Source organism: Micrasema longulum, unplaced genomic scaffold (genome assembly GCF_059751315.1).
Source record: "Micrasema longulum isolate JH-2025_06_02 unplaced genomic scaffold, ASM5975131v1 h1tg000040l, whole genome shotgun sequence".
Taxonomy (NCBI): Eukaryota; Metazoa; Arthropoda; class Insecta; order Trichoptera; family Brachycentridae; genus Micrasema; species Micrasema longulum.
In genome coordinates, this window is record NW_028277247.1 from 544,557 (window position 1) to 558,300 (window position 13,744).

Here is a 13,744-nt window from a genome sequence, read left to right on the forward strand (position 1 = left end):
TAAAGGGCACTGCAGATTCAAAAAACACCTTGCTGGAATGAGCCTTTCCAAAACTTCTAAATGTAGGTCTGCAATGCAGATGAAGAAACCTATACACGTTATATGTGAATGTGATGTTTTACATCATAAAAGATGCCGCATCCTCAGGGACCACTGGTCCATAGTCCATGTGCCATGGTTAACCTGAGGATGTTGAAGAGCTCGCCCTTCCCTGGGCTTGGGGGGCGAGAACTATTCACAGGGACTTGTTACAATAGATTTTCACAGGTCGCAGTGACGCCAGGAACTTGTATAGCACTGACGCCCACCTTTAAGAATAAGAAGCTAACAATATTAATACCTATATCAGGAATAACACTCCCATCATGGCCAAATATGAAACGTTTTATTTTATTTATTATATAGGGTAAACAAACAGTATGTACAAAATTTATTTACAATTTCTTTGTATATTAGTGTAGGACAGGACACCCGTGCATGCATACACTAAAAAAATGTTTGTACTTAAGACAATAATTTTAATTGTTATAACAAATGTAAAAGATGTATGAGAATAATAAAATTAAATTAATATCTGCATCTCTCAATGTCTCTATGGCATTTGACTTAAATTTACATTCATTATCATGAAAAATATTAGCCTCGGTAAATCTATAGTTAAATTCTAGGTAATGTAGATTGTTTTGAATAGTTTGTTGACGCGTTGTTGTCTGTGTAAAACAGAAGATTTTGTCTTTTCAATATAGATAGCAAATTGAAAGAAAGTCTATCGAATGGATTAGGGGAATCAATTTTATTGTTTATTAATTTGTACAAAAATAACTGGTCTAACATTATTCTTCGATTTTGGAGAGAGTTCTATGGTGCTGCATACTTTCAGTATAGTTAGAGAAGTTGAGGTTTTTAAGTTTTCAGTATAGTTAAAGAAGTTAAAGTATTATAGTCGAGAAATGCTCACTTTCGATTACGTCACATTCCATTCTGAAGGCTTGTAATCAAATTAAATAATATATGTAACATAAAAGCATACACTATGCCTTATAGAGCACAAAATCTTCATTCGAATGACGTAAAACTTTTACCATTTTGTGCTCGTTTTTAAATTTGAAAAATAACGGACACATCTTATGTTAACACCTAATGTAATAAAGAATCGGGTTGTTGTTCCGTGGCTAATGTTGTCGACTCTACCATAACTTGATTCCCATTTTCTAATAGTGACTTATTGAAAATGGCTCCCCAAAATGGAAATATTTAGATAAATCACAAGAATTCAAAATTTTTTTTTGAAAAAAAAACCTGATCATCCCCTATCAGTTCCCAGTGGTGCATAGAGCATTGCATTGGTAAATGTAGCGCAGTTTGACCATCTGTTACATGAAGTCAAGCGCTCAGTAGCTGCAAGATTTGTTATAATCTAACTCCTATTTTTTACTGTTTTTTTTTTTTAATTATCTTTTTATTTAAATATCATTCAAACACTAAACTTCATTATCGAATCAAAACATAATGTAAATGGGGGCTAGATTACTTACTGTCAGTGTGCTCTATAGCTGCAAGACGTGTTGTAATCCAACTCCTATCTGTTATAATTTAAATAGATCATTATTGGAATTGAGGAACAAGAATCCCAACCGTCCATGCGCTCTGTAGCTGTAGGACGTGCTGCAGTATTTATTTATTGTACGGCGCCCTTGAGGTGATTTTTGCAAGAATAGCGCTATGTAAATGAGGAACTTCAGCCCTACGGGAAATTGGATACAAAAAATGTTTTCTTACGCGGGGTAAAAATTAGAGCATTAAATTGTACAGCAAAGTTTCTTGAAAATGTACAGAAAAAATAATAAAAAATATTTTGATAAAAACGCACTACTTTAAATGACGTCACTGGTTCATGTGAATCAACCTATGATCTGAGAGCTATGGAAGATTTCCGGTCATTCTTGCTATATATATATTTTGCATATATATATAGCAAGAATGAATGACCAAACCATCGTAGTGACCCTTTCTCATTAATAACTGATGATTTAAACAATCAATCCAGTGAAACAAAAAAAAGATTTATTCATTTTCTTGAAAACATGTTTAATTATCTTCAAAATTAATTTGAAAAAGGCGCCATCGCGTTAAAACGATTGCAGCGCCACCATTTCAGTCGGCCATTGAAATACGTTCTAGCTGTTACCCGTCGACACCAAGATAAATTAAAAGAAAAAATGGCCTGCAAAGCCTCAAAACTGCCTCTATTTAGAGTTATTTCAGTAAGTTTATTTATTTTAATCATAATTAATGATTCGAAATCATTATTCATACGAAAAATAATTTTGACATAACCGATACCTACAAATCTGTTGGCCTATTACATAAACATTAAAAGCTGTTCTCTTGAGTGATAGTTTATATATTTAGTTATTTAACTCTATCTCAAGAATAAATAACCATATATTATTTCATATTTTACATTTAAATGTAATATTAAATTAAACTAGTAGATTCATATTTTTTTAGGTTAGATTATGTATCTGTCTCAGTTTGTATGTTCCTAAAAAATATATGATATGAAATATATCTCGTATAACAATAGACGTTTTAAAATTTTAAATTGCAGTAATGTGTTTTATTTCCATCTTAATTAATTATATGCAAACTAATTTTGGCAAATTGAAGTTTTTATTGATTAAACCCCCTTTGCGAGACTATTTTAATAGCTTAAAACTAATAGCAGTAGAATGCAGGGTTCTTTTTTCTCCAATAATCAAACGTTGTTTCTAGTAATATATTTATGTTCATACCTGAAAATTGTAAACTTAAATAGTTGGTTTTAAAAAGGGTAAAAGTTATTATTTTGTCGGCCTTGTCGTGTATTGTCAGCGCGTTTGCCTACCAATCAAGAGGTATCGGGTTCGATTCCCAACATGGTTGATATGAAATATTTATTAAAAAAAAAAATTTCACACTAAAATATTTCATAGTCCCTGGACTGGTACCTGAAGCCTAAGACTGATCATCTTACCTTCATTAACAAAAAATGATCAAGGTACGCTGCGATTGGTGTACCGATGCAGTGCCCTATGCACCATTAGGTGCGGAAAGAGAATGATGGTGAAAAGTTATTAAAATTTCTGACATGTGAATTTTTTTGAAAATTAATTGTTTGACATGATTATATTCAAGGTTTTAATTTATCTGATCACGTCAATTCTTTTTTAACTGTTTTCATCCTACATTAACTGTAACATCTAAACAAAAATACTGTTTTTAAACCAATGTTTTTAGTCAAGGGGCTTTGCATCAGCTCAGCCCTCTATTCCTCCATCTCCACCCAAGAATGCGAGTGTCAGCTCCAGTGTTCTGCAAAATAAATTATTTGTTGCTGCGCTAGACAACGGTGCCCCCGTAGCTCGTGTCACCATTGCTTACAAGTAAGTTCACAGTATTTTCACTATGCTGCTGTTCGCCAACTATAAAAATAACTAAGATTTAACATTATATTTTTCATTACGGTTTGTGCTTTGGAAGTCAGTAAAAGATATTGTCTTTGGATGAAATTTGTATCTTCTAGATAAATCTTATGTTGCAACAAAAATTAATTTTATAAATCTACCGACTATAAAATTGCTTTTGAACATTCGCCAACGCTTTTTTTCTCATATGGATATAGACCATATATAAATGTGAATATTTTTTTATTATTTCTCTTCCGATCGGACCATAGTTGATGATTTAAAGTAAATTTTATTTGACTAATATATTAGGACACTTGTCAATTGAAGACACGAGTGGATAAAGGTGTTATGTGACAAAAACAAAAAGCGGATATATCTTGGGTTAAAGCTTTAAACATCAATTCAATTATTGATAAAATAACACCTTCATTCGCTCTCATATGAATTTTTATTTTTTTTACATAAAATCTTAATTTATGTAAAAAAGTGTACTAAAATATTGAAAAATGTATGATGAAAAAATGATTTCCTTGTTTAAAATCATTTCTTTGCGCTGTACTATTTTGAAACAGAGAACACGGCCATCCAATTATTAAGCTTATATTTATCCAATAATTAATTCCTTCTTCTTCATCTCTTAAGAGATCCTAAGATCTGTGTTACTATAATTAATTTCATTATATTAAATTGTTAATGCGTAATAGGTTAATGTTATTACATATATTATGTTACCAGGGGTGGATCAAGGTACGAGCCTGGTAATGAACTGGGACTGACTCACTTTCTGCGTGCGGCAGCTGGTAATGGAACCTCCTGCTCCACCGCATTCGGCATCATAAGAAACCTTCAACAGTTTGGCGCTAACTTAACAGCCACTGTTGACAGGGAAACAATCTGTTACACTCTCGAGGTATGTACATAATATTTTATATCGATCACCCAGTTAATTAGTCAGACAACGGGTTGATGGGTGAAGGGTGTGGTATGACGTTTTTTTCCTGCGAAATCGCTTCTGATGTCCGTTGATGCTTTAGTAAAATAGTTTATATTTTTATTATTCAGATATGTTTAAAAAGAAAATACACAAGAGTTTATTTATAATTTATTTCAATCATATAAACACTTATGTTAAGTGAGCACTCATTTTTCGGAATCGATATTGAAAATGCTTTGAAGAACTTTGTTCCTTTATTTTATATTTAGATATTTTAAATAAAATTTTGTGACTTCTAAAAACACTTTTTGAAACACTGTAAAATGAAACATTTGTCAGTGTGTAATAAGTTTATGTACCTTTAATTATGTTCATGCTATTATCATATAAAAAATTTGAATCGGTTAACTATATTATGAAAATCCCTCTCCTCTACTCCTCCACTCTATTTCCTCATCCCTTAACCTTCATATTGTTGTCTTTTTATTATTATTATAGTGGATAATTTATACAGCACCAATTTTTGTGAAAATCACCTCAAGGGTCATATATGATATATATTTTGTTCTCTTTGCTGTGTAACATGTTTTCTCATTATATTTGTGAAAAACTTAAACTGGATGTATGTACTATATTTTTATATTTTATATTTTTATATAACAGCTCTTATTTTTTCTAAATAAATCAAAAATAAAATATAGTATTCTTTCTCTCAAAGGCCCAAGAGTTTTAATAGTAGATCTAGATATAGTAGATAAAACTAGTAAAAGAAAGTAGAATAGAGGTATAATATTACAAAAATAGCGCTATATAAGTTATCCATAATAATCATAATCTCAAAAAAATATTTGGTATTCAAAGTCAAACCGACTTTGTGAGAGAAGAAAAATGAAAATAGACATCTTATGTTTGTAAAATCCTTTACAAATTTAAAATTATGTTTTTTTGCTTTCAGGCTACCAAAGATAAAATTGAGGATGCCATGAAATTCCTTAATGATGTTGCGTCCAAGCAAGTATTTAATTCGTGGGAGTTCGATGAAGTTATTCAACGCATCAAGTACGAAACTGCTGGACTCACTCCTCAGGTATGTTTCATGTGAGATGGCTGATGAACAAATGTTTTTTAACCAACCCATCTTAATCTGCCTTTAATAGTTTAAGTAATGGAACCTCTATATTTGTCATTAATCTGTTCATGGGTTTAACAAATATAGATACAATTTTTCCCATAAGAAATAACTTACTGTTTTCGGCTCTTAAAAATGGTACAAAAAATGTTTAAACATTAACTTTATTATACTAGTGGAAGAAGAGTAGGGTTTTTCAATTGAAACAAAACAGCCGATAGTAATTCTGACTCCAATCATGGGGTGTTTTCCGATGATTCCAGTAGCATTCGATTTGACAAAAAAATTGTTCAATGTTATGTTTGTGTCATCCAATGTGCCAGTGCCAGCGGTGGGAGTGGGGCTGATGAATACGGAAAATACTAACAAATATATATAGGGAAAAAATTGACATCAGAATGCGAAGATTGTTAAAGATGGGGGCTGACGAATATAGAGGTTCCACTGTACATCATACATACTGCTGTAAAAACATAATATTTTCTAACTAACCTACAAGAAAATGAAATAGCACACTTTACATTATGACAACTAGCATCTCAAAAAATTACCTCAGAGCATGATCTTAAATACAAATTCAAATCGAAATTCTACCACTCAAATGAAAAATTAAATATCATAATTTTAATTGTCAAAACGGCTACATATGTCATGTCATGAATTAAGAAGTGCTTTTTTGGTAGGTTAAATATTTTTTGATTATGCAAGTTTTTTAGAAGAAATAAAAATTTGATTTAAAAATAAGTATTACGTATTTAAATAATACTATTTTAATATTGTACTATTTTCTTATTATATTAATTGACAATAATAATTCCTATAGTCGAAAGGTTGATTGTACTATATGAAATTAACCTCTTATCCTTATATTTGATTTCTAGGTTAGGGCACTGGATCTCCTTCACAAGTCTGCCTTCCGCCGCGGACTCGGGAACTCCCTATTCTGCTCTCCTCGCCAGGCTGGCAATTTCAGCTCCGAGTCTCTCCAGCACTTTGTGTCCACCAATTTTACAGCCGAACGATGTGCCGTCGGAGTGGCTGGCCTTCCCCTGGATAGGGCCGTTGCTTTGGCTCAGAACATCAACTTTACTAGAAGCAGTTGCGCAGAGAACACCCCCTCTTCTTTCAAGGGAGGAGATCTCAGGTATATCATAAAGTGCATAATCACATATCATCAGACCAATGCCAAATTGCAAATTTGCACTTCATACAGATTTCATAAACCAACATGATATACATATTTACATATTTAATGCTCTCAACAGATTTAAATATTTTTTTAATTTTTTATTATTTTGGTTTCTCTGATTATTTCATCCTTATTTTATACTTAAATATGTGTAGTCATTAAGGCTGTAAATGCGAGAAAAATTAGGAAATCATACGATTTTGCTATTTTAAAAGGATGTTTTATCAAAAACACGCGGTTAAAAAAAAATTAGGAAACATGCATTACATAAAATCAATAATTTTTGTTCTGTTAAAAAATATACTTCTAAGGTTTATATAATTACTTTTCAACTGGCAGATTACGCCTTTTAAAATTTAGACCAAACTTTGGTATATCGATTCCTTTTTAAAGACTAAGTATTAAAGTAAAATGTATTCTATGATTTGAAGATAATAAATTGAACATTAGAAAAGCTCCGGCTAAATCTTAAATTTTTGGTTTTAAAAAGAAATACAAGCATTTAAAATGACATAATTACTTTGGTATTTTTCTTTAATTCTATGTGAAATTATGTCTTTGATAATCATTTTTAAAAAATGTAACTAGTAAAATATTTTAGTTGAAAACTATTTTTATGGAACTATAAATTGAAAAAAAATAATAAAAAGAGAATTTCGCTTGAAAATGTTCAATTTTCTTGAGTATCCTTTGAATAAAATGTTTATGTTCATTACGGCCATTATTCGGCCGGTGGTGAACGTTGTATCTGTGCTTTGCATTTTTATAAGGTTTTTTAAATTCTTTCTTGATCGAAACTCATATTTTATTTTTCTTACAACGCAAAGTACATCAGCTTCAAGATCGTGTTGTTTTTTCTAGTGATTTGTGTGTTCAAATTTGTAAAATAATTTTAAAAACTAATTTTACATTAACCGAACCAACAAATCGAGACATAATTTTTGTCGTACACAGATCCGATACGAATCTTTTAAATTTCATGACGAGGTCTACGTTCAAGGCGCACAGAAGGAATACGGTAATATGTTTTGACGCTGCTCGGTTAAGTTTCGATTAAAATTGATTGGAGAATATAATATATTTTTTAATATCGACCACTTAATTTTTATCTAAACTCAAACGGGACAGTGTTACAAGTCACAAATCACAACACTGCATTCCTTCCTTGAACGTAGGCGCCGACTTTACTATATTTTTATATATGTATATTACTTTATATTTATATTTTATATGTATATTTTTTGTATATATATATTTTTTTTAAATATATTTTTTTTTACTTCATATTGAAATGGTATATTTTACGCCTTTGGGGGGGAATCATAGAAATTGAATGACAGCCTAAAGCCTTAAACTTTCTTTACCCACAATACCATTTACTTTGTATCTCTTTGTCAGGAAGGAGATGGGTGGTGATCTGGCTCATATTGCAATAGGGACACAAGGAACCTCACTTAGTTGTATCAATGATTCCGTTGCCCTCGCTATTCTATCCAGAGGTTTGTAATTTTTTATCTACAGTAATAATTAATGTGCTTGCAAAAAGTAAAACTAGACGTACAATGTACATAATGTACATACATAATTTATACTTTCAATCAAAATTGTGATTCAAGTCGATAAAATTAAACCAATCAAAAATATCATAAAAAGTTTTATGCTACAAAAAATGTTCCTACAAACCAAGTCTGCATGACAGATTTATCCTTTTTTTTATTTTCCAATGATTTTTTAAAACAAGATTTCATTAATTAAAACTGAGTTTACACCATCTCCTAGTCACATTCTTTGAAGAGGGCTTATTGTTGAGAAACAATATTATCCTCTAACCAAAATTATAAGAATGAACTTTATTTTAATTTGCTATCCAAAAGTAGAAATATCGGAAGAATTTATCATTGCAAAATATTGTTTTATTTTTAGCTCTTGGATCAGGACCAAAAGTAAAATGGGGAGGAGATATATCTCCTCTTGGTAAAGCGGTGTCTTCCCAACTCGGTGACTCTCCATTTGCTGTCAACGCCTTCAGTATTAACTACTCTGACGATGGCTTGTTTGGCATTCTTATTTCAGCTCCCAAGTCCGTAGCAGGAAAAGTAAGTACAAATCAAATTTATAAATATAATTATTAATTCACTTTTATAATTTTTATCTTTTTTAGTCCACACTAACCACGCATCATAACACAGACCTTTATATTATTTTTTTTTTTTTTTTAGGCCGTCCAAGCTGCTACTAAAGTTTGTAAAAAAGCTGCATCTTTGGGAGGTGACGATCTGAATCGCGGTCGTGCCCAGTTCTTGGCCGAAGTCCTGTGCCACGGAGACACTCAGTACAAACAGGCTGAAGACCTCGCACTTCAGGGCCTTCTCACTGGAAATCTGGTCAAGACAAATGAACTCGCAGACCTGATTACCAAGATAAGCAACAATGACATAACTAAAGTAAGAACACTGCCATTTATCTTATAACCTGTTAACGGAGTATGAGGAAATACCATCAGGACGGTATAATTTTATGTGTTATAACAATATTATTATTAATTTTAATAAAGAAGTTTAGTGCTAGATTATTCATAAAAACATAAATAATATTTCATCTATCATGAAGTGTGACAAAGTAAATGCCGATTCAATAAATAGATGTAGTGCTACCAGAAATGGTATTTTCTTAATGTTGTCATGATGAAACACGGTCACTTGTGGTGTAGCAACTTGCAACTTGGAGTCAAAAATGATCAAAACTAAATTTTTTTTTAAAGAATAAGTACATATGATAATTATTTAATTTCATAACATGTATTCTTCACAATATAGGGAAATAATATTATGTATACGAAAATTGAACACATTTTTCCAATAACAGATCAAATCCTTATAAGGTTGAATCCATTACATATTTACAAATATTAAGACAAACTCAAAAGAAGAAAACTCTTTGGTGATTTTTCAATTATTTGAGTTGGTTGTTTCATGTAAATCGTCTTTGTTTGTTCTTTCTATATTGATGTGATATGTGTCTGATCACTACAACTTGGTAACTTCAAAATCATCAACTCAAAGCATCACCCACTAAAAATCTTTTTTTTTCTTCCATCATGAATGCTACCCATAGGCAAGTTGTGGTTTAAAAACAGATTATGATGATTTGAATGCATGACTTGTCTATTTGTAGAATTCATGGAGGAAGATAAAAATGTGTTTTCAGTGGATAATTCACAAATGCTGATTTTAACGCTTCCTAGTTGTAACTACCCTGCGATATTATTGTAGTATATTATTTGTACCAACTACTAATTTGATGCTAAAACCACATTTAATTTTAACAAATTTGTTTTTAAGATAAGTGATTGAACATAAAAATCATTATAAATGATCAACAATGTTTTGAGTTTGTTCAAATTTTTGTAGACAAGAAATGGGTTCAATCCCCTTGAGAGTTATTAATATATAACAACGGAGATGAAGAACTTATGGAAGGGAATATAGATAGTCTAGGCATTTACAGTCCTTATGAGCAGTCATTAGCTGGTATAAGTGGCCACTTTACACACTGTAATGTTCACCATTCTGCCTATGTTTGAACATCTATATTCCTTCAATTCTTCCATCTGTTGGTCTTCACAAAGATGACAGATCATAAGCCCTGAAAATGCCTAAACTTCTATATTGCCTTATATAAAAAGTTTTTCCATCTCTGTTGTAAGATCAGCAGCGATAACCGTGAAAACTAAAAAAATCTTTCTCAAAAGTGTCCCTGTCCTATAAATTTAGCATCACTCCTCTTTACCCTTGATCCTGAAATTCTCTACTGTATAGGAAACACCCTATACTAGAATGGAATTAACATTTAGCCCTTACCTAAACATCTAAATGTTTTTTTTTGGTTTATTTTTTATTTAGGAGTTATAATTACATTATCTATCATTAATCGTCCTTAGGATGGATCCTATTGAATAAAAATAAAACTTTGGATTTATCGCAACAATGGGAAAACATTTGGGAAATCCAGCCTTTGTCAATGAATATTCCATTCGGTCATGTTTAAAATATTGTCAATAACATTATACACTTACCTCATAAATATTTGTTCACAGGTTGCTAGCAAAATCTGTCAAGGAAAGCTGTCCATGGGTGCTGCGGGCAATCTTATCAATGTACCGTACATAGATGAATTACAATAAACTGTTTCGAAATATACCTGCTTAGTAAGGAGCACAATAGTAGCTAATTGTATTATTAATCCTTTCTCCATCAAACAGTAACATAATTAGATGTGTATTTCCAAAATACATACATTATATACTATTAAGTTCATTGTTAAAGCATTATACACAGCAAGATGGAAACCATACAACATGTGATCATATTCTTTATTGTTTAAATAATTTATTGTTCATGGCGTAATAAAATATTTGTAAATTACTGAATTTTTATTATTTTAAATCAACTTCTTTGCCTTAACACAAATACAACTAAATGGCACATCTAGTTAGGTTGTGTAGTATTTCCGAAGGTTTTTTATTTTATTCAATACAGGATAATCTGAGATATATACAACAAAGGATTTTTACGGGTTTTTTATTTGTTACATAAATATATTAAACGTAAAACAGAATATTTATATTAAGCTTAAATAACAAGTTCAAAACATGTTATGGGAATTGTCTTTTGATTGTATTGAAAATTAAACTTCAGCCTCAGTCAACAACATATTAGGTATTCCTCTGACGATTGGGAACTCTCTTCCAGTCTCTGGGCAGATAAGGGATCCTTCGAGAACCTCAACTTCCATCAAAACTCTGTGCACTTTTTTGAGAAATACTTCATTCTCTTCGAAATTCTCGACAACAGCTTTGGGGAGGTCTTCGCTATAACCTAAGCTGTCTGCCGCGTTCCATAAAACAGGATAATCTAATTTTGGTATTAATCTGCATATAAAATCTATATTGAAGTCAACTTCAGTCACTTTACATTCTTTAGCCTTTATTGTGAGAGGGTAGCCATTGATTACACCTTTTACACACCTTGAAGTCAACATATTATGGGTGATTAGCTTCATTTTTGTTTTCCTATTTCTCGATCAATATTTCACAATAAAATTGAAAAGCACGCGATAAAACAAACGTCAAAAGCCAGTCTCTAGAATCCATAGACAGCCGGACACTGACAAAATAGGCAGAGTCAAGCCGCACATAGTTGCCAACACCTATCAATTGAAATTCGGTAGCCAGAGACAAAATAAATCGTACATAGCTTGATTTGATTTTTCTTCCTTCAAAAAAAAAGTTGGCTAGCTTCATGTTTTTTTAGTCTTCTGAATTTAACCATCAAAATACCAACTATTTTTTCCCTAAAAACAAAAAAATCATACACAAATATCATTACGAGTTAGCTCGAGGTCGATAGATTTTCGAAAAGTGTATCTACTGAAATTGTTATTTGTGAAAATACTTTCATCTATTTTTAACTACCATATTAGATGCCTAAATAGTAAACACTTAAATTAATCTGACAATCATGTGTTAAAATATCTTCGGCTATTATGGTTTATGTCGGAAAATAACCGCTTGCCAACGTTTTGGATTGCGTTGCAGGTTTCAATGTTTTCATCATAGAAACGTAACTATAAATGCTATCATATGTATACGGCATTACGCATAATGCAAAAACATACCATCAATATCAGAATTCCGACTACAATGAGAAGTTCAAAGAATTATCTTCAATTATTATCTATAAAGTAAAATTGGATTATTTGTAAAATATAACGTGTATAAAAATTTAAGTATCTTGGTCAGTAACTTTTATAATTTAACGTGTTTTATAAATGAATTTACACGAAAATATTTATTTTCATATCGATTCTACTTTATAGACAATTGAAGAGATAACTAGGTTAACTTTTCATGTTTATACGGGCCCTGAAAGTCCGTGAAAATCTGTGAAATTTAATGCTTATTTTGATGGACGCGGTGTCATAAAAACCTAAATTTTTGAAATTCTAAAAATAAATCGTCCTTTCAAATTATATTTAGCTGAACCTTTGCAAAGTACAACAATATTTTCCATCTACTGTTAAAGTCAATTGGGATTTAATATACCTGTTGTTCAAAAAACTAAGCGATGAAATACTTACAGTATTTAAAAAACCTTTCTTTAAAAAATGCAATAACATTAACAATAAAATAATTAACCTAGCTTTTCCGCAGGGAAAACATGCTTTTTTAATACAATCCAAGTAAAAATAATAATCCCCAACGACGGCCATTGATATTCATATTTTAAGAACTAACAAATTTATAAAAATAAAAAAAAAACAAACTTTTATCCACAGTGATAAGCAGAAAAAATGTAACACCATGTTACTCTGTCATCCATATGAATATCGCTTCCTCAACATTCATACATTGAGAGGTGAAAAAGACAAAAAAAAACTAAGAAGATGAAGAACATTTATATATATCTTTTTATGTATTATTATTCCGCCTACTACGCCATCATTTTTTTATCCGCGCTCCGTGGTTCATAAAACATTGCATCGGTACTGCAATCATGACATACCAGTGTTTATTTATAATGTATATCGAGGGTATTCTGCGAAAAAGCAATAGACAAAATTACTACTTCTGATATAATTGGAGTTCAAAGTTTGTAACGAAATAACTTTTTTTTATACTAAACATTACAAAGCCAACTTGAAAAAATTGTAAATTGATATATTTACTTCATTTCATTCAATTGTTTTATAAATAATAACTGAACTTTCAGAACATTTGTTTCAAAATAATAGTAGATTGACATGACTTAGTGCATTTTCGCTGATACATAATACCACAGTAAGGAATTCAAATTGAATTCACATTGTACCTACTATAATCACTTTGTGAGAAATGTTTTTTTTATTTAATTAAAAAAGTTATATACTCATTTTATCTAACGAAAGTACCTATTACATCAGGTAAAATAATAATTAATTAGTTAAAAGAGAAAAGAAAGAAAATAATAATTGCTGCCCCATAGAAAAGCATGTAGACATCACTT

General features: G+C 30.8%; 2 protein-coding genes across 2 annotated transcripts; one reads left to right on the top strand and one right to left on the bottom strand.

Moving 5' to 3' along the window:
• Positions 1-2,160: 2,160 nt before the first annotated feature.
• Positions 2,161-11,125, top strand: UQCR-C2 (Ubiquinol-cytochrome c reductase core protein 2). The gene is made up of 9 exons (XM_088226617.1): positions 2,161-2,264; positions 3,280-3,425; positions 4,185-4,359; positions 5,339-5,470; positions 6,394-6,656; positions 8,100-8,200; positions 8,625-8,797; positions 8,921-9,145; positions 10,798-11,125. The coding sequence occupies exons 1-9, from the start codon at positions 2,220-2,222 to the stop codon at positions 10,882-10,884; spliced, it is 1,347 nt and encodes a 448-aa protein (XP_088082743.1). The 5' UTR covers positions 2,161-2,219; the 3' UTR covers positions 10,885-11,125.
• Positions 11,126-11,265: 140 nt separating this feature from the next.
• Trmt112 (tRNA methyltransferase subunit 11-2) lies at positions 11,266-11,893 on the bottom strand. Its single transcript, XM_088226629.1, has one exon. The coding sequence runs from the start codon at positions 11,760-11,762 to the stop codon at positions 11,388-11,390; it is 375 nt and encodes a 124-aa protein (XP_088082755.1). The 5' UTR covers positions 11,763-11,893; the 3' UTR covers positions 11,266-11,387.
• Positions 11,894-13,744: the final 1,851 nt, after the last annotated feature.

Excerpts from the sequence above, each read along its gene's own strand:
- Trmt112 (XM_088226629.1), bottom strand. The coding sequence starts at position 11,762 with ATGAAGCTAATCACCCATAATATGTTGACTTCAAGGTGTGTAAAAGGT.
- UQCR-C2 (XM_088226617.1), top strand. The coding sequence starts at position 2,220 with ATGGCCTGCAAAGCCTCAAAACTGCCTCTATTTAGAGTTATTTCA. Across the intron at positions 3,426-4,184 it reads CGTGTCACCATTGCTTACAA|GGGTGGATCAAGGTACGAGC; the intron begins GTAAGTTCACAG and ends TTATGTTACCAG. Across the intron at positions 6,657-8,099 it reads TTCAAGGGAGGAGATCTCAG|GAAGGAGATGGGTGGTGATC; the intron begins GTATATCATAAA and ends TCTCTTTGTCAG.